A 21,887-nucleotide genomic window follows, 5' to 3' on the forward strand; every position below is an offset into this window, starting at 1 on the left:
TTTTGGAGTGTGGAGGAGGTGGGCGATCAAATTCTTGGTGAGGAATATTACGTTGTAGCTCATTAATAATTCACTTGGTAATAACGGGAGCTTGTGTCATTTTGAGTGTGAAGTTTGAAACTTAATTCCACATCAATAATTCAACATCGGTGCCACATGTGGAAGCTGAAACTCTCGCAGCGCTTTCTTAGGAGAGAGAGAGAGAGAGTTATGCAATGATGCGTTTCTGCGACTGTCTTTTCATCTTTCCATCACATCTTCTCTCCTCCCCTCCTCTGTCCCTTTCTTCTTGCCTCATTGCTGTACCTTTCCACCTCCATCCATCCATTCATCCATCCATCGTGTCCTGGCGGCTGGCAGGTCAGAGGCTGAGCAAGCGCCCTGTCACATTATCCTGCCGCTGAGTGAATTACTCTGCCTCCATTAGACTAACGAGAAAGCGGGAGGACGGACGGAGAGAGATGGGTGGGGTGGGCGGTGGGGGAAGGAGGGGGGTGATGCGACAGAGATGGACGAGGAAGGGAGGAGAGATGATGGAGAGGGGAAAAAAGTTTGATGAGGTGGAAGGAGAAAGATACGAGAGGGGGTATGAAGCAAGGATGGGAGAGAAGAAAGACCGGAGGGTGGGTGGAGGTTGATGGGAGATGAAGATGAAACTGGAGGAAGACCGAGAGGGCGGAAAGCAGGGCAGCAGGAGCAGTGATGGAGGGAGGGAGGAGATGGAGGATAAGGAAGGAGTGGAGAGTGGTGGGCAGTTGGTGGGAAAAAAATAATCAAAGGAAGAAGAGGAAGAGGGAGGATGAGAGGTGGAATACAAAGGGAGGGAGACGGAAGGGCAAAAGTAGAAAAAGAAGTGGAAAGGTAACCGGCAGAGAGAACGAAGCGGCGGGGACGGTGACGGGGAGGGAGGGATGCTGATGACATCATCACAGCTGCACACGACACTGAGTGGATGGCTGGCACACGCACGCACGCACACGCACACGCACACTCACACACACACACACACACACACACACACACACACACACACACACACACACACACACACACACGATTCAGTGCGGATATTCAGTGGAGAAATGGTTCCTTGACAGGGCTAGACTCTAGAGGGGCTATATATATATATGTATATGTATATATATATATATATATATATATATATATATATATATATATATATATATATATATATATATATATATATATATATATATAGATCTATAGATCTATATCTATAGAGATATATATATATATATATATATATATATATATATATATATATATATATATAGATATGTATATATATAGAGATATATATATATATATATATATATATATATATATATATATATATATATATAGATATGTATATATATAGAGATATATATATATATATATATATATATAGATATATATATATATATATATATATATATATATATATCTATATATAGATATATATAGTTATAGTGGCTTTACAGTGAGAGCACAGTGGCCGCTCTTCAGCAAGTTCCACTGCCTTCCTTTAAACTGCAGCAAAACTTTATCACATCTTGACAGTTTAAAAAACAAAACATTATTAGACATTTTCAGTTCCTCTGTTCCCCGCGCCACTCCCCTGATATGCAAATAAGACAGGTATGGCACTAAAATGCTGACAAAGCAAAAGATGAGGAGGGCTGTGAACATAAACATGACTTGTTTAACCGACACGCTGATCTAAAGTGAACCTTTGAAACATGAAGGAAGCAACGATCAGTTGCACTGAGTGTTACAAACCGTCTGCTCACGACAAACTAGCATTCAGTGGTTTTCCCAATACAGAGAGAAATGTAGCGCGGGTCATGCTCCATGGAGCCCTTCCACACGTCACCCAGCTTATGGCATTACCACATGAGGAATACACAGGACAAAGTGAAGCAGGTAATGGGAATAGTGGTCATAATAGAAGTAATGAACAAAAACAAGACAAAAAAAAGGCCTCGACAGAAAAAGTATCCCCCTAAAAAAAACAACCTGATATGTTGGAAAGAAGGAATCGTCCAGAAAAAAAAAAGATGTGTTTATGAGATCAACACAAAGACAAGTGCGTCAACAGTAAACCAGCAGCGGTGCAGAGTCATGGGCCTGTTGAGATTTGAGTTAAACACACACACACTCAAACACACACACACATATGCACGCACACACACACCCGAGGTAATGACACATCTTTGACATTTCTAATATTCCTCCATATCGATGACAACTTCCCTCCATAGCCCTTCATTTCCACAGAGACACACACAAACCCAGAAAAAAAACAACATATAAATAAATAGTATAAATAACACAACTAAAGATGAACAGTGCCTGCGTTTGTGTGTGGACTGAAACAGAGAAAAAAAAAGAAGAAAGAAAACAACAAATAAAGTTTGAATGAAGTTAGACTTCATGGGAGGGGCTATGGAGGAAGATGGCCACCGCGTGTTCTCTCTGCCTCCCCCTCCCCGTCATTCTCTCTTCTCTGGGCTGAGGCTCCTAGAGGTCAGTGCAGCGCTCCTGCTTGCTGTAGTGGTCAAACTGACTCTTCCAGTGCATCATGTAGGAGGACCAGCGGTGGAACTCCACCTTCCACTGACGCTCCGCTTCGTCTATGTTGTCTGTGAGGAGGGACACAGGAATCAGTGGTTAGCAGCGGAGCTTTGACGCCTTCATACTAAAGGCCTTTTTACATGTCTTTTGCAGGGTAGATGCCATGCACGATACTGGTAGCGCATCCTGTCAATCACACGGTAGCCCCGCCCTAAAGCATACCCTCCTTTATGGTCTATTTGACTCTATATGAACCAGAATCTACACTTGAAACTAGAGATTGAGACATAAACTAATGTTTACAATGTTTACTGAGGGAATGAATCGAGAGAGAAGTAGAGTCATTTTCTCATAGACTTCTATACAACCAGAAGAGTCACCCTGTGGTGGTCAGTAGAGAGAATGCAGCTTTAACACAAGACATAGACGTCTATACAACCAGATGAGTAGCTCCCTGGTGGCCATTAGAAAGAATGCAGCTTTAATATGAGGCATAGACTTCTATACAACCAGAGGAGTCCCTCTCTGGTGGTCATTAGAGAGAATACGAGGCATAGACTTCTACACAACGAGAGGAATCGCAAGAAAATAAGTTGAAGTTGCTGTCTGGTCTAAACCAAGAAGGCAAACATCACTCCTTGACAAAGGCAGCGCGGACCAGATGCATGCCTTTCAGACCGAAAAATAAAAGCCAAAGAAATATGATATTCAGAGATGAGTTTTTTTGCATTTTAGTAAAAGATTTATAAAGGCTTTTACTGTCTTTTTACCACTTTGTTGCTTATGTCACAGTCACAGGTTGTCTCTTGTGTTTAATTTGATTGCCAACCAACAACTACTTTGAGTAATTATTGTTATTTTTTGGCATTGTTTGTGCCCCGTTAGACTTTATTTGAAAGTTGACCCAAAAGGTCTTTTCTTGACACATTCAGGCGTATAATGTTGTGTTACCGTCTGGTATAACAGTGAGGACCTGTATTCAGAACAGATGCTGTGTGCCGAGTAGAAGCAGTGCTTAGAAGCACTATTTACCAGTGATGTTGAGGAGGCGTGGCAGGAAGCGGTTCCAGAAAGCGCACATCTGGTTCCTCAGACCTTTGTGGACCTTCATTGGTTCGGTGTTGAGGCCGACGTGTTTCTGCTCGCTGACGGTGAACAGAGGCCAGCGCTTCTTGCTGTCCACCAGCCCGTCGTGGTTCACATTGGGATTCCTGACGGGGGAGGAGGACGAGGGGAAGAAGGTACAAGAGGCAGTCAAAACCAGGAGGGCTCAAAAATGGATGAAAAAACAACAACACTCTGTTGCCAGTTTCTTCGGTCCACTCAGCCAAATTAAAGGCAGTTTAATTAAACAGCCAAGCAATGTCAGAACTGGCAAATACTTTAATAAAGATTAGTGAAATTGAGGTGACTGTATGGGTGCACATCACCTTGATATTACAGCACAAGCTGTGATATCAAGTTTAAACTTAGCTTACTGTTTAGTAAGTATATCTTCCTTAGAGATTAGTTCTTAGTAAATATTCACACCTCGTCACAGCACAGTCAGGTGTAAAGCCAAAACGATACCTTCTGCATCCGAGGGTATGCTAGATGTACGTGTAGGCTGTGAGGATGTCGGCACAACCCCAATTAGTTTGTTTCCACTACGCTACAAATCAACAGCATCTCTCTCTCCCGGCCTCCGTCCTTCAGCCGCTGTGCAACGACTTTCTTATTCTTCATACGATATATATGCTGTTTCTGATCTATTAATATAGTAATTGATCATGGAGAGGTGAAACAGTCAGCCCTTCGGAACAAAACATGTTGAACCCTGTAAATCTGGGTGGATTCTGAATGTCTGTCAGTGTTTTTATAGTTCAACCTGTTTTTCAAAATGAAGATGGTAAAAGTTATTGCCTTTTAGAGTCTGCAGTCATGCTAGTAACTTTGTGACGCACGGCGGTGCTCTGTGCTGAATGCTAATCGAATGCTAACATGTCAACATGCACGTTTAGCATCTTAGTTCATTAGTTAGCACAAAACCCAAAGTTGAGCTGAGAGTTCTGCAGGTTTTTGGGTAATAAAATATAAAAACACTATGAGGCAAATTCAAATTTACACCTGATGATGACCTGATGATGATAAAATGTCCATCCAAACATTTTATTTTTATATTTCAAGCTGGACCAAAGTGTTGACCAACCCATTCCAATGGCGTTCCCATCACTTTACCAAGAAATACCAAGGGATTCCCCTGATCCATCTGGATGATTTGGTTATTATTTGATTAAATCATCTGGGCTCCTTCAATTGGGTTGCTGCTTCCACAATGTGCGGGAAACGTTTGCATGGGCGGAGGTTTCCTCTGCAGAAAGCAGACAGTGTGGTTCTGCTGATCGCCTCATCTACTCTGCAGCCGAGCAGCCGAATCGAGGCCGGTCGTCTCTCTCTGACGCTCGTTTGAGAACAAGTCGGTGTGTGACGCCTCACCCGGTTCGTGCAAAGTTGGCCCAGTATCTCATCATGCGTTGGCTCAGTATCTCCTCCTCAAACGTGTAGTTGAGTCTCTTCTCCAGTGGCAGGCCGAAGACAAACTCGATCTCGTAGCCGTGGATCACGCCCATCCACTCCGGCCAGGCCAGGTTGGACGCTCGGTGGTCGAACAGGTAAAGGTAGACCCCTCCTGGAGGAGAAGAATACGTTATTTTGTGTCAACAGGATGGACTCTTTTGAAGCACCGTGGAGGGCGGGGAGTGAGAGGGGGAACCAGCTGCAACACTTTATCTATCAACTATATCCAACAGCAGCTAAAACTGTTTCCTGCCATCAGGATGCTATTGTGGACATTTTCATTGACCGAGCGCGCCTGGAATCAGCTGTTAGAGAGCGAGCAAGTGAGAAGACCGAGAGCCTCTGGTTATGGTTTATACCGCCTACTCTGAGCCAAGAGATGCGTTACTCAACAGAGCTGTGAACAAAAGAAAAGCATGACAGGTGGGAAATGAAAGCTATACAGCCGACACAACACTTAAAGCGGTCGTTCTTAGACTTTTTTTGTAAATAACATAATTTTGTGACTCCATCTGTGCTTTTATAAATAACAGGATGAAGAACATTGCCATCACTTTCCATTAAATCAGACTGCTCCATCAGACCAAAAACAATTACAAAGTGCAATCACTTAGAACAATGAGAATAAAGTTCTATATGTGCAAAAAATAACAAATATTTAGTTACAATTTAATAGCTTATTGTGGAAAACAATAAGCTAATAATAAAAAACAAAAACAGAATTAGTGCAGATATGCGTGAGCATCACGTTGTATCAGTATTGGTGACTGCAGTGAGCTGCTTTCCTCTACACATATTTATAAAACGGGGTTGTCGACTAGATACAGCCGCTCTCAGTTCATGCTCTCCATGTATTTATTAATAACTATGTCCGTGTACTTTGTACTTTTGTAACTTGTGAAGCCAGCAGCTCGTTATTGGGTACAAGACTCGAGCACTTTGGCTTGTTTTTTGCTCCGGGTTCAGATATAGTTGTCTGCTTTTCACACGATATATTTTTCAACGCTCTCTGTCCGCTGCTGTGACTGTGCTCAGTGCTCACCTGTGTGCACGCGAGTGTCTGTGCGCATCGGGGCGTAACTCTGCCGCGAGCGACCACGTGGAGACAGAAATGACATGCTGTCGTGTAGATACGATCATACGGCACTTAGTTTGTTTAATAATAGAACAAGGTGTAGACCTGTCCTACAGGAAAGAGAACCTCAAACTACTGTTTGTGATCTGGCGCTGTAGAGAAAATGACAAAGGGGCGGGGGGGTTTCTTCAGGAGGGCCCCGCCTCTCTAATATAACAGGAGGTGAAACACTGAGTAAGAAAGTAACTGTGTGATCGGTGCTCCCGACTTCACCTGCAGTAGTACCGCAACACAAATATAATGCCAAATTTACAAGAAGCACAATTGTTTTTAAATTTACAATCTTTAAATATTGCACTCCCCAAAGACGTTTTTACAAAACGGGATAAACACCAAGTTGAGTCTGTTTATGCAGAATTTTGCCAATCCATTCTTGGAAAAAACACCAAATGATGAACGCAGTGCAGAATTAGGACGATATCTTTCTAATTATCAACATTCAAAAACACCTGAAAAGAAAGTGAGTGTGACCCGCTCCACCACAGAGAGACTCTGGAGAGATGCCCTCTGGTTTCAGGACTCAAGCACAAGCCGAGCCTCCAGACATGAAGCCCATTAGACAAAAACAAATTATGAGAAGACAAAAAAAGGAAGCTACTCGTGTGCGTCGGACTTGCGGCGTAATCCTTCAAATTTTGGATTTGTGCGTTAATAACAGCGGCACCAATGCGTCAGACTGGAGTAATACCTCCTGGGAAGCATAGCAGACAACAAATCAAAGTAATAATACCGGCACAAACTCAGTTAATTAATGTAACACTGCAGTGTAACATGCAGGCACTCACTTGAAGATGAATAGGATAAGATAACATAATGCTTTATTAGTCCCTCAGTGGGGAAATTACAGAATTACAGCAGCATTGCTCACAAGTAAATAGAGATAAAAAATCAAGTAATATAAATAAACGGTAGAACGGTAATAAACTAAATTAAAAATTAACAATAAGATGAATATTAAATATATAGATATGGAAGTACTTAAACTTAATGGATATTGCACGCATTAGGTACTGCACCAGGAGATGAACTCAAGTGTTCACAAAGTGTCCGCTAATTGTAGTAAAACATGTTGTAATAAACTACATTGTGCTATAGTCTGGCTTTGTGAGGAAAAGAGTAGCGGACTGCAGTTTGTGCCACACGAGCCCAGCTGACGCATCGGAGCCGTGTGGAAGAGGACCACGCGAGCATCCTCTCACCTTGTGAGTTGCCTCCGCTGTTCGGCACAGCTCCCGCGTTGGCCTTGAGGGCGCTGTGCTGGGCGTAGGAGCGAGCGAAGTGGGCCAGCGGGCAGATGACGTTATGGTCGCCCACAACATCGTCCATGGCGTCGCGGTTTTTCAACCCGTTATTCTCGTCCATCCAGTCGGTGTACTGCAGCACCACCGCCTCCAGGCCGATGTCGTTAGCGTGCGGCACGCTCAGCTTGACACCTGGCACAGTGAGGTTAGGATTATAATATATATAATTTTAGAGGCTGTGACGTGGTGAAGTGGCTGGATTTTTTTTTGTTGTGATTTCTACAATTATCTCTGAGTAGTCGCATCAACAGAATGATTATGGAGAACTGTCAAATTCTGCAATCATATTACCAGTGTGGAGAATAATTTTGCAGTATTCTTTGTGTCTCTATCCTCCCTTTCCACAGTGAGCTTCACCTTCCAGGAAGTCCTCTCTGGAGATCAGGCTCTCGTTGTCCTTGCTGAAGCCCGGGGCGCCGTACAGCAGGAAGTAGGAGCCCTCGTCCTGGTTGACCCCGAGCAGGACCTGAGTGTCTTTGAAGTTGCCCGAGCTGAGCATGGCCTCGGGGGTGTCGGGCAGAACCTCTCCGTCCACGACGGGGACGAAGGAAAACCGGAAGAGGGCGGACCACGGCATGACCTGCTCCGGACAGGAAGACAAGCTCAAATGTACCGTGGATCTGAGCGACCCAGGAAAGACCAAACGTCACATGACCTAAAATACTCTGGAATCCTAGTCAGCACGTCGATTCGCTCATCTCCCCCGCTATGCCGAGCAGTCTGGGAGACCTGGTATGTGCCATAGGTCTTAAATCAATCTGCATGGTGTCGTGTGTGAACGGGAGCAGGGATGGATATTCGGGGAATTTGTACCGCCCATTTTGCCACCAAGAGACCTCGTAACATGTCAAGGAGAATGTCTGTGCTGCGGCGTGTGAATGAAAGCAGTAAAATTGCAGGGACAAGCACGAAACGGGGTTTCCCGCCTTCACGGTGACGTCGGGTCGGTGACGGTTGGGGGCGGGTTCATGTCCACGCATAACGGTGATGCAGAATTTAAAAGGAATCGTCCGGTGTTGTTCTAGATTTTTCTAATAGCCAACAATTTCCATGAAGTGACCCAAACCAGTAATGTGCTAGTCTGTCTGTGGCTGCCTACTGAATTTGTACGTCTTTAAAGACAGCCCACAGACTCAGTGAGTGTGTCAAGGCCTAAAGGAGGATGAAGAGAACTTCACTGACTGCATTACCTGCCACTCCTGGTCGATGAGCTCCTGCGGGGTTTTACCGCGCAGACAGTCCACCATCTCGGTGTCGTTGCCTCCGTTGCAGCCGACCAGTTTGCCCAGCAGCGTGGCCCGTCTGCGCGCCTCGGCGGGGGTGACTGAGGCCCAGGGACAGTTGGGGACGCCGCTCTGGAGGATGGCCCTGGTGAAGGTTTGCCGGCTGTCTGGAGACAAGAGGTGGAACCCTACCGAAGCACCACCCGCACTCTCACCAAAGATAGTCACCTGATTGGTTCAACGGCAGCAAAACAGGGAGGTCGGGGGTCGAAATAAGCTCGCGCTTAATTATTTGTGTCAACGGAACAGGAGAGACAAATACAACTGGGAGGAACTAACCTGTTTGGGGTTTCCGCCAAAGGAACGGATGTTGTCTTGGACCCACTGCAGCGCCATCCTCTGGTCCAGTAGACCCACGTTGCCCGGAGCCTCAGAGGAGCCATGCAGCGCCAGGAAGCCGAAGGCACCGATCCGGTAGTTCATGGAGACCACGATAACCGTCTCGCTGTGAGCTAGGTAGCGGCCGTCATACACGTCCAGAGAAGAGGAACCACTGTAGAACCCTGGAGATGTTAAGTATCGCAGCATGTTAATGATCTCCCACAAACAGACAGAAACTTTACCGTCTTAACAGTTCATTGGCATAGTTTGAGGGCCCACTATTGTTAAATTGATAAAGAAACAGCTAAAAAGAGTATTGGATTAAGGCAGACTTATTTGCTGTAAAAGCAGAATGTTTTGCATTTTGTCTGCTTAAAACAAAACCTTGTGCAGTCTAGATCTGCTCGCTCTGAAAGGTTTCTCAATATCATCTTCTTTTATGATTTGACGCTATATTAATAACCAGGTGAGCCTGCAGCGAGCACATCTGTGACGTTTGATTGAATAAATATAAACCGATGCAGAAAAATAAGCGATGCAGAAAAATGTGTTCAGGCTTTTGTTACATCAAGACTGGACTACTGCAATCTCTTATTATCAGGCTGCTCTTACACTGTAAGTGCCTGAAAGCTCGCCAGTTGATCCAGAATGCTGCAGTTTGTGTACTAATGAAAACTAAGAAGAGAGATCACATTACTCCTGTATTAGCTGCTCTGCACTGGCTCCTTGTGAAACTATGACTCAAATTAAAAATTCTTCTCCTTGCCGATAAAGTCTTCATTGGTGATCATCATATAGGAGCTCATAGTACCATATTACCCCGCTAGAGAGCTCATAGTACCATATTACCCCACTAGAGAGCTCATAGTACCATATTACCCCACTAGAGAGCTCATAGTACCATATTACCCCACTAGAGAGCTCATAGTACCATATTACCCCACTAGAGAGCTCATAGTACCATATTACCCCACTAGAGAGCTCATAGTACCTTATTACCCCACTAGAGAGCTTATATTACCATATTACCCCACTAGAGAGCTCATAGTACCTGATTACCCCACTAGAGAGCTTATATTACCATATTACCCCACTAGAGAGCTCATAGTACCTTATTACCCCGCTAGAGAGCTCATAGTACCTTATTACCCCACTAGAGAGCTTATATTACCATATTACCCCACTAGAGAGCTCATAGTACCTTATTACCCCGCTAGAGAGCTTATATTACCATATTACCCCACTAGAGAGCTCATAGTAGCTCACTGAGCTTACTAAATGCTTGGCTAGTTGTGGTTCCCAGAGTCTTAAAAAGTAGGACGGAAGCCAGAGCCAAGCTCCTCTTCTGTGGAACCAGCTTCCGCTTTCAATCAAGTGTTTTTCGCTCAAACTTCTCACATAGAAGATACATTTCAATCTATGCAAATATCTGTACCCGCAGGCGTACATCTCTGGCATCACCGGGACTTTAAGCGTTTAGTTACGCTTCCAGTTTATTTTAAAAGGAAAAGCTGCCCGTACAATTAAAGTTAAAATCTTTGTTTCGCTAGCGGCCCCTGCTGGCAGCGGGTCGGGTCGGAGTAGTGGGTGAGGAGTCAGCAGGCAGCAGTTATTCAATGCAAGATTAGAAGCGGACAGACACAGCGATGCACACGAGCTACCGAAAAGCAGAGTGAAAATGGCCAAATTGATATTGTGTCCCATTCTGAATAAGTCATGACCACGTACCTCCGCCGTAGATCCACACCATGACGGTGAGATTGTGCGGCCTGGGCGAGGAGGGCACCCAGACATTGAGGTACAGGCAGTCCTCGCTCATCTCTCTGTTGGGGTTCCACATCTCGCTGCCCTGGAAGCCGGGGTACGTCGTGTCCACGAACTGGTAGCAGGCGTTGGGGTAGGCGTTGGCCTCGTACACCCCTTGCCATGGACGCTTGGGCTCGGCGCGGCGAAAACGTCGCTTCCCTACCGGCGGCTCGCCGAAGGGGATGCCCAGGAAGGAGGTGACGTAGCTTCGGTCCGGCACCGGCGTGCGGATGCCCCGGACTCGACCGGTACGCGTCTCGACGACGTAGTCCGCCTCGCTTTGGGAGGAGCAGGTGGGGATGAGGAGAGACAGGAGGAGGATTTGGGAGAGGAGGAGAAGGACGGAGGTCTGCATGACGGAACCGAAAAGGGAGTCTGTGCGGCTGAAGCTGCGGTCGTGATTCCCTCTCCAATCAGGGAGAGCTGGATCTGCTCTGCTTCCCCTCAGCTCTACAGACATAGAGAGAGAGAGAGAGAGAGAGAGAGAGAGAGAGAGAGAGAGAGAGAGAGAGAGAGAGAGTGTAATGTGATTACAGTAAAGGAGAGTGATGAAGAACAGAGGGAGGTAGAAATCCGATGAGGAAAGAGATGATAGGACAGAGGAGGGAGGAAGTGTCATCAAGGTAGATTCAGGAGGCTTTAAGACGGACACACAACTCAAATCCAAATGATATTTTTCACTTGTGTAAAACTCCAGAAACAAAGTGTTACAGGTCAAGTGATAAAGAATGAGCCAACTCCCACCAGCATGTGTGTGGTGGACATAGTACATAGCTATTTCTAAGTTCAAAAGGAAATGTTCACATTTAAAACAGTTTTTGTTATCGTAATATAACAGCTCAGACTCTCACTGTCAAAAGTCAGATCTAAATGTTACAAAATATCTAAGACCACACATATTTAAACCAATACAACACTAAAAATGACAACGTGAAATGTCACTTTGACATTTGAAAAGAGCAAATCTGTAAAACGATAATATAATTCCGTAAGATCATATCACCAAATCACTTCTAAAATGAATATCTGAACAACTCCATCCTTCATGTCTGGGATTTAGGCAGCAAGTTAAAGACATGTGAGGGCTTCTCCAGGTGTAGCTGTGTAGGGGGGCTGTGGCTTCCTAGAAAACACTCATTAAATATTCAACACAACACCCGACAACAGCAGCAGCAGCACGAGGACCACGCCGGCGCTACAGTGGAATCCCACCGGCTGTGTTAGTGTTCATGGGCTCTCCTTGAACAGACGCTGCACACGAAGACAGTTGAAGTTGTAGAATGAAGTTGTATAGACAGGCTACGGTTGCATAAAGACAAAGAGTCGGCGTGGAGCATAAAAGAGGTGGAACGCTTTGATTAAAATTTGAAATATAATCCGGAAACCCACTAGCCATCGTCTGACGATGACTCAGCGTTGTATTAGCTTAAACTACGGACTGTACTGCACGTAAGAAGTCACCTGTTTGTTTGTGGAAAGCTGTTGGCAGTCACCATTTTGACTTTTGCAACCGGCGAACACTAGTGATCATATTTGGACTGCGGAGGAGGAGTGACGTAGAGACGCCGTAGAAAGCTCTGGTTGCGGCGTCAACCTGTCAATCCCAGTATGCCCGTCCTAAAGCATACCCCTGTTTATTGTCGGTTTGACTCTAAATGGGACCATCATTTACTAAATTAACATCATGCTTTAATTCAAATGCGAGAAAATACAATTTTAGATGTCGCATCACAACTCCAACTTTGTTTTACGGCCTTTTGATCATGGATGATCAAAAGCCGTGTTTAAGCCAATGAAAGGTCCTAACTGAGGCATCATGTAGACATTAGGCCAAACTACTAAGAACAAGTCCCTAACTTTCTATCAGGGTTTCTTATCATCCCAGAACAAGACCCGCAAAGATGACCGTCAAATTGAAAGGAAACCCTGCAACGTTGTGTCTGAACGCAGTTTCCAGCGCACCAATGTTGAGCATAAAGAAATACTGCTCTATGTTGCTCTACTCACACTGCTCGCATAGCCCCGACTGATCACATTACTTGCTATCGTGATGTAATTTTCATCTCTATTGCGCTGTGTGTATTTCAAAACAGTCGCTGGGTTATATTGATACACTAGTGTCTCATATCATTTAAGAATATAGAATAGCTGCAGACTTGGGATTCGTATCGTCTATAACGTTCTGAATCGATCCACAGATTCCCAAAACGCTTTCTTCACATATTGGATTGAATGACTTTAGGAATTGGTAACTGTATTTGCGAGGAGAGCCCATGTCGTCTATAGAAACGTTGGCACATTAAAAGTATGTGATTAGGATTTACTACGTTGTGTCCACTTTTGGAGGAACATCTATTTGCAGTGATGAAACTCTTCTGCAACTGATGAAAGCTCAATTACCAAGTTTCCACTGTGAAGGAGGGAAAGATATTTCCTTCCAGCAGGCAGACGTGTTAAAAGCCCCCCGATGCTCAACAACAAAGGCTGAGACAGGTGTGTGGTCATGAGGGGACTATAAAAAGGCATCAGAGTAAAACCCTAGTAAGTGCCATACCGTTTGATGGATTAATGGGGCACCAGATATGCATCTCCTCCAAGTATGAAACTTAATAACTCAAAGAGACTGTATGAACATTTGGGTTTGAGAGTGCTGACAGATTTATTTGACTTCTTTGTCTCTGACTTTTTGAAATTCTTATTTAAATACTCAATTCTGATTAAAATCCTGACATGACTTTTGGAAGAATGACAACTAATTAGTCTTGTTGGTTTACATACTGTAAAAAATTATATTTACTTATTTTGCTAGCATAATGTTAGCTGTGGGCCGAGCCAAAGACTTCTATGGGCTCAACAAAATAGAAATGATCTGTTGGCGTATTTCAGGTTTGTGTATGGATGTTAAAAACTATGGCTTGAGAGTAAGGCCTGTGGAAAAACTTAAATATGAATTAATGTTGTAAATTCATATTTTCCTTTGCAAGTGACTTTGCTATAAGAGGGATGAAGCCCCTCGAGATGTCAAGAATCGCGAATAATGGTCGTTGGACACTTAATTCCTGATAATGGACGCCTCGTTGGGCATTATCAGATACATATTTAGTCAAAAAGAACATAAAACAACAGTGACTTAAATTGTGTGGGTTTCTCAATTGGACCGTAAAAAACAGACAAAGTTTTACAGAACTTAAACTTAAAAGAAGACAGTGTTTATTTCTCCATTTGCATAGCAAAACAGGGATGGAGGACATTTAGTTTACAATCATAGCTGATTCAAACAATCACAGATAGAAGGACAAAACTGAGTCGATGTCAGTCCTCGGGTTGTTGTGCCAGCGCTCTGCTGTCCTTGCACCTAATAAAAATTAATTAAAGAAACAGCCGTGGGCTCCAGTTTCCTTCTGGGCTCAACTATGGACTGACATCTATGCTGTTGAGTATGATGCTTTCTGCTAATCCTAACTGCGGTTTCTATATGGCCTCATTAATTACTCAAGAGGATACCATTCATCTGCACTGACATTTCTACAAATAGCCACATTGTTGCTAAGTCTGAACCATTGTGAAGACCTCACACTTGAATCAGATTCAACATCAAAGACATGAGTTGGACTCGGAGGATTTGTGACTAATACATATTCCCTCTTTATGAAAACACTCGAGGGTACTGCAGTGGTTGGTCGTCTGGAATGGTGGCAATGTATTGGGGTCAATAATCTGTCCGTGTCAATTATCTTTGAGCTATGAAATCAACCATCTGTAGTTTGTTTAGGGTATCGTCCCAAATAGACAAATTGGATATCAGCAAAAAAATCCTTTGACTCTGTGCAAACTACACTTAGACGACACAGACGCATTTCGATGATGGAGTGAATATTTCTGCATAACGTTTGCTGTGGATGCACAGTGACGTTAGTATTGTGAGGCATTTGTTTTGGTAAGACAAGATGTTGGAGTGGCCCGGCATGATTTGATTTATTCGTGAGCCTTGAGGGCTTCCCTGTGTAACTCAGCAAAGACAATCTCTTCTTTGGCTTTACTCACTCCTTGTTGGAAGTCCATTCACAACACTGTCACCCTGTCTGTCTGTTTGAAATGCGTGTGACGGACAGAGAAAGGTGACATCACCAAAATAGACTCTCTATACAACCGAGAGGGAGTGTGTTCAGAAATAGTATCGATGCACACACACACACGCACACACACACACACACACAACACACACACACACACGCACAGCTGCCCCGTATCCCTTACAGCACCTCCAAGCTAATCCTGTCACTGTGACAACCATACATTGCCAAACATAAACAGGAGCCTTCAACCTGACAGGTGGGCGATAACTGTCTCTGGGTATTGTTGAGCATCTACAAGCGGACACAAAACGAGGAACGACACTGGGTTTGTGGGAGTTGATTGCCGGAGCTTCACTCGGGACAACTCATCTATATGTACGTCCACTAAAAGTGCTCGTTTTTTGGCAATCGGCAGGCTGAGATTGTTATTACAATAATATATTACTGACGACATTATGGAAAAGAACCCTTAAGACATAAAACCTTCTTTACCGTTCCCTTAAACCCATCCGTTTGTTACTGTGCCAATTCACCACTTTGTGTAAATCTGCAGTATATTCAGCCGTGACATTGAACACCTTTGGAATAATACTGCCAACTCTACAAATAGTCTTCCATTGTTTGAGATTTGACTCCTTTCAAGATCTCTTTGTGACCGGCCGTGGATTCATACACAACCGTAAAAGTCTTGTGTGCGTCCTTATCCAGATTACACTTCATGTGGTTTCTTCTAAGCCCCTGAGGGCGGGGCACTCGTGGTGTAAGTGCATGGCACAGTAAACAACTACTCTACTATAATTTACCCGTGCAGCTGTAAAGCCACACTGACACAAACACTGGCAGTGGAGACGCGTCTGCTGGAGCTCTGGACGTGACCGTAAAGGTCTGGGCATGTGGACTCAGATGCCCCACTCCGCTGGTTCAGTACAACACACTTGAAACTTGCAACATGGAGAACTGTCATCGGATGCATTTCACTACATTGGTGGGGAGGTGTTGGGTGGGGGGGGGGGCAGTGTGGAGAGACTGCATGGGAGCACAACATTAGTACTTTGAAGTTTTGTTCCAATCCCATTTTCTTGTTCATCTAATAGACAGCAGTCTTGACTTTATTTATTTGATGTGGACATCACAATGGCGTTAGAATCCCCAGCGCATATCTCTGCACAAGAGAAAACTACATGCACTGTGTTGTGATATATAGCGAATGCTAATTTTCAACACCTGTTCACAGGAGGCTTTTTTAAAAAAGAAAAAAAAATATACTAAAATGTGCTAAAATGGAATAAAAAAAACAAAACATCCACATGCATACACAAAGTAAAAGTACGACGGTGTTAGATGTGTCTCACTTTTAGTTTCTCCTTTCTTCAACTGTAACCGCAAAGCTTTTCACTGGAACATCAGCAGGCCTTTTTATGCCAACGATTTGACTTCCAGCAGTGGGCATCGTTGACCCTCGGAGGCTGTATTCATATTCATGCTGCTGTGTATTTCCATTATAAACCAACCCTTTGAATCAGCTCCACCACTGCTCTGCTTTAAAATAGAAGTGAAAACTGGGGCGAGTTTAGCGCCCATAAACGTAGCAAAGCGCTTATATGAACGCAAAGACGCCCTGCTGTGTTAGAAAAGGACTTAAGTTGGAATCATTGTGCACACTTTCTTTTCAATGTGGCGGAGATCATATACACGCTGCTCCGACCCGTAGACTGAACATATAGACGTGGACGTATTCGTGGGCTGCTTGTGAAGTTCAGGGTTTTGCCGTCTCTAGCTTAGTTTTTTGGACGTCTGCATCTTGGCTTTTTGAAACCAGTGAAAGGAAGCGACCATATTAGGACTGAGGGCGAGTGACGTGGAGACAACGTATACGGCTCTGGTAGCGGCGGCAACTTGTACAACAGGAAGCCCGCCGTAAAGAATAGCCTGCTTTATGGTCTTTTTGACTTTAAATGGACCATCATTTACTAAGTGAACATCATGCTGTATGAAGAAGTCTGAAGAAGACTTGAAACTAGATTGAGACATAAACTCATGCTTTAAATGTTTACTGAGGGAATAAATCAAGAGAGAAGTAGAGTCATTTCCTCATGGAATACAGAAAAAAGCAAATACTCAAGACACTTCTGCATTGGATTTACTTTTCCAAAAACTTAAGTAGCATTAGTGTTATTAGTCAGTTTCACTTTACATTCTACCATTGTATCTGGGGAAAATGTGTATATTTGGAATAGCGTCCAACTAAAATAGAAGCAGTCTCTCTGTCTCTCCCATAGATTTTCTCGACAACTGTTCATCCGATCGACTTGCTCTGGACCCAAAGAAGCGCAGTGTGGAGTTGTTTTGACGAGCGGGTCCTCAAGAAAGCAGAGAGCAGCGATACCGGAAGCCAAGCGATCACTTTTGTTGGCTGACATGGCACATACAGTCTTTGCCGGTGGCTCCAATATAAAATATTGTATCGTTGTATTCCATAACTGCTCCGACAGTGAAGCTAAGCTTAAAATTATTTCTTAATTTCTTTGATTTAATGATTAATAAAGCCAGCAATATTATATTAATAAACATATATAAATTGATAAAAACTAATAAAAACAATAATAAAAGGAATTGAAAATAATAAAGATAAAATAAAAAGCTAATTCAGGTAAAAAATGTAAATTCATGGTTAAATTATTTTGAATTCATCTTTAAAAGCCAATGGGTGACTTCCCAGACACTTGGTCGATGTTGCAGAGCAACGGAGGCCACATGTAGGAGAGGGGGGAGGTAGAGGGAATGCAGGAATGGAAGAAGGAAAGATGTTTTTATGGGGCTGGAGGGGGATATACACATCGCAATTATTTATAGCAGTGACAGCTGCGTGGCGGGAACAACAGGGAGGAGGCAAAAGAGAGGAGGGAGTGTGAGGCTGCTGGGAAGTAGAGGAAAAGGATGCTGGAGAGGGAGGGATGAAACTGGTGATGAGCCGGTGAAGTAAAAAATTGTATACACCATGCCACACCTCCGTTTGACAGATGCTGTTTGTTTGGAGTAAGAAGGTCATTAATGCCAACTAGTGAGGAGTCTTCAGGTGCGAGGATACAGATGTCGACGTCTAACAGTGAGCACTTCCTCAAGCTCGGGATGTCTGGAGGGTTATCAGGATGTCCACATCCTGCTTTTTCCTTCATGTGTTCTAACTGGTATGAACACGAGATATTCACTTTAGGTTTAATTAACAAAAATCGGACTTCTTCAGAGCCCACTTTGCTAATCATCAACTGGCACTGCATCACGATTTATTGGTCGCCAATGACTCCGTCTAAGTGAATGTCTCCTGTAAAAAAACTATAAAAGTTCCACAGTATTGTCTAATGTTCTAACACCATCGATCAATATTTTAATTAACAGCATGAACGACTATGTGTCACGAGAATCATGTTTTATCACCCGCTCTTGCAAGTCCTCCCAGCTCTGCTCCACGTCGTCTTTTAGCTGACTTATTGTGCTTTAAAACTCAATTCTCATCAACTTTATTTCCAGCAGCAGCGGTTTTAAGTGGAAAAAGACAGACAGACACTGCTAATGGTGCACCGTCTGCTGGATGTGTGACCAGGCGCTGGTGTCTGGTTTTAGGGGGAAAATGCATAGCGGGACTATTTCATGTCGAACAAAAGTGTGTTCAGCCACCCGGCTCCAGCCGGTGGGCTCAGGTTGTTGTTGTTTTGTCTCTTTACAGACAACCTCACTCTGATGAGGAGACTTCAGGAGGCTGCATACAGTCGCTGCACCTGACAAGTTTCAACATGAGGCACATAACCTCGCCCCAGAAATGACCAATTATATGATTATAACGTTGTTGTGAACGTTATCAAAGCGCTAGTCTGCCATTGTTAAAAAATGTGTACCTTTCTGCAAAACAATCTCCATCTTAGTGACCTAAAGCTCCCGTTTACATGTCGATGAGAGGGCAATATCAAAAACATCTGTATGTGTAGACAGGACCGTGGAGGCGATGGTAGGTGGACTGTTGAATTTTGGTGAAAGCCAGGCAGGGTTCCAGTTTTTATGCTAAGCTAGGCTAACCCCACACTGACTCCAGGTTTGTACTGTACTTAGCCTAGAATAGAAACTCAATAGTTTTCTTAGTAGTGAACGCGCCATGGACAGGGACTTCGTTGCACTGTGAAGGAGAGGCGTCTCAGCGGGTGAGGAAATAAGAGAGCGGGGCAGAGGGAGACACTGAGTGGAGGGGATCAGGGTGGGAGAAAGTGTGTCACTCCTCAAATTAGAATTAGGAATTTGTGTATGAAGTTCACAGGAGGATTGGTTTCACCGGGGGCCGGTGCAAGACTGTAAGTGTGTGTGTGTCTCAGGGTAAGAGACTAGACAGATAAGTCAATGTCAGTGTGTGGAAGACATTAAATATTCATCAATGAATTTGAAAATCAGCCCTTTTTCTGGAAGTAATACACTGTCGGTGTAACGTCATGTTGCACGGAAAGTCGAGTAAACGCAGCACGGATCGTGGATCAGCCGAAGACTAAATATACGTCTATATATAGAAACAGCGTTCGAATCACATGGAAAAGACCAAAGGCAAAACTCCAGGAACAAAACGGGACAGATGAAAGGCTCAGGTGATCAGTGACGGTGGCAGCGCTCCACACAGAGACACAGGGAAGACGGGATGATGCAACACTCGAAATGTGTTGTCTGGCATTTAAACAGATATTCATGGAAACTATTGGGAGCAGCAAGAATTGAATGACGGAAATAATGTTAAGAATTGTAGCCCTAAATAGTTTAACACCATGTTTCACCAGTTAAGAATCTCTGTGTCAAAGTTAAACCATAAAAAATACTTTATAAAGCATCAATGGGCCAAAACGGATGCAAAGGAAATTAATAGAACTGGATGAAATAAACCAAAGTCAAACAAATAATGTCTGGTGTTATTATTGAACTCACGTCTGGAAATGCATCTCACTGTATAAAAATAGCTAATCAAATAATATACACTCAGTGACCACTTTTTATTCGGGACACAGACACACACACACACACACACACACACACACACACACACACACACACACACACACACACACACACACACACACACACACACACACACACACACACACACACACACACACGTGATCCGATGCAATCCAGATGGCCATAACATTCAGTGTTGTGGTGCTCGGAGAGGCTCTAGCCACTGGTGGTGTCGTATGCATTGTGTCATCAAAATCAGGAAAGGTTTCACAACCAGCGAAGGACACTCATAAACATAAATAATATAAATCAGTGGTTCTCGCTTTTAATGGGTCGTCTTTGCTTGGAAAATGATCCCGTGGTTTTATTTTGAAGGGACTTTTATGCAACGCAGTGTCGTTTTTTTCGCCGGGTCGTCCTTCCATGTTTTCAGCCGGCTGTCCTTCGAACATTGCCGGTCTTGACTTCATTCTGCGCTCTGCAGAATATGTTAAATTGACTCTAAAACTTAAATTTCAGAAATCACTGACTGAATTTTATACTATTCCTGTGTTCACACTCATTGATTCCATACCCAGCATGCAACACTACTGATCGCGATCTGTATTCACACTCTTGGTTTGGAGGTTTCTTGCAGGTTTTTAGAGCTTTTTGACAATTTTAGGACATTCTGCCTTGATTTTAATCCAGAACACTGCCACTGTGGCAGACTTGAAACGTACATTTAAGTTTAATTTTTGGGGCAAAGTTATCACGTAGCCTCTGACATGTGTCAATAGTTAGAGGCTCAGACGCACAGACAGATGTATACGCTCATTTTTCAAAATAAAATAGGAGTTTTTTTTTTTTTTATTAAATACATTGGAGACGTTGAGAATGTTCCTCGATTTGGGTCGCAGCTTGTCATTAAGAGTGATTGTGGGTCCCGGAGCCAGACCAGTTGAGAACCACTGATATAGATCATGGATACCATTTGGGTTTATTTATATACAGGGCTCATACACATTTTGACCAATGGATTTTCATGACTTTAAACCAAATTTCCACGACCAAACATTTCATGAAATCTAGGTGTAAACATGAAAAAGTGAGAAAATGTCGTACTCTCAACTAACAAGGATAATTCCAAAGCATATGTATGAGATTGTTCACCAATCTCATACATTTGTATGAGAGACAATAGTTTGATTAAAAGAATAAACAGTTTTAGATATACTCAGCGTATGACAAGCTTATATTTTGAGCGTCTTTCTTTTAAAAAGCATATTAATTATTTCAAAGTCAGCCTGAATGAACGTCATGAACATATGAATACAACACATTTACATGACTTTTCCAAAACGTTGGGGATTTTTTTTAATGACTTTTCCAGGCCTGGAAATAACCATTTTAAAATTCCATGAACTTTCCAAGTTTTTCATGACCGTATGAACCATGAATATAGTTATAACCTCCTTATTTTGCTGTGTTTCAAAAATAACGACTGTTTTATGGCAGCATTTCAGCATTTTTAGGATTGATTTGATTTGTCAGGTATTTTGTTCACCAATTAGGCAAAAAAAGAAAAACTGTCCTTTTTAATCTATAAAATTAATGATACAATTGCAAAGATTGGTGGCTCAGACGGCCCAAAAAGTAGTGCTGTGACGTTGGATGTTACAATGACTATGATACAAACATGGATCCCACTGTTCTAATATTCACAAAAAACTAATCTGATTTGATGGGGAGTTTTCCAAAAATGTAAGGAAATTGCAATTTGCGCGTTGCTCACATTGAAATGATAATGATATGCATCGTATTGCCAGACGGCAATACACAGCCGTATCAATATTAATTGTCATAT

The 21,887-nt window shown here is 43.3% G+C and overlaps 1 protein-coding gene across 2 annotated transcripts in view; it reads right to left on the reverse strand.

Moving 5' to 3' along the window:
• Window positions 1-2,049: 2,049 nt before the first annotated feature.
• The window catches only part of ache (acetylcholinesterase (Yt blood group)), a 33,951-nt gene continuing 14,113 nt past the window's right edge, over window positions 2,050-21,887 (reverse strand). For both annotated transcript variants that reach the window (XM_068587675.1, XM_068587674.1), the window contains 8 exons: window positions 10,902-11,429; window positions 9,132-9,355; window positions 8,760-9,020; window positions 7,927-8,149; window positions 7,468-7,701; window positions 5,053-5,245; window positions 3,610-3,788; window positions 2,050-2,645 (listed from right to left, as the gene is read on the reverse strand). In XM_068587675.1, coding sequence (XP_068443776.1) covers window positions 2,524-2,645; window positions 3,610-3,788; window positions 5,053-5,245; window positions 7,468-7,701; window positions 7,927-8,149; window positions 8,760-9,020; window positions 9,132-9,355; window positions 10,902-11,334 — 1,869 coding nt within the window. In that variant the 5' untranslated portion in view covers window positions 11,335-11,429 and the 3' untranslated portion in view covers window positions 2,050-2,523. The remainder of the gene's footprint in view (window positions 2,646-3,609; window positions 3,789-5,052; window positions 5,246-7,467; window positions 7,702-7,926; window positions 8,150-8,759; window positions 9,021-9,131; window positions 9,356-10,901; window positions 11,430-21,887) is intronic.

This window comes from Clinocottus analis, unplaced genomic scaffold (assembly GCF_023055335.1).
Source record: "Clinocottus analis isolate CAN_PGR_092001 unplaced genomic scaffold, fCliAna1.0.p SCAF_21, whole genome shotgun sequence".
In the NCBI taxonomy this organism is placed as follows: domain Eukaryota; kingdom Metazoa; phylum Chordata; class Actinopteri; order Perciformes; family Cottidae; genus Clinocottus; species Clinocottus analis.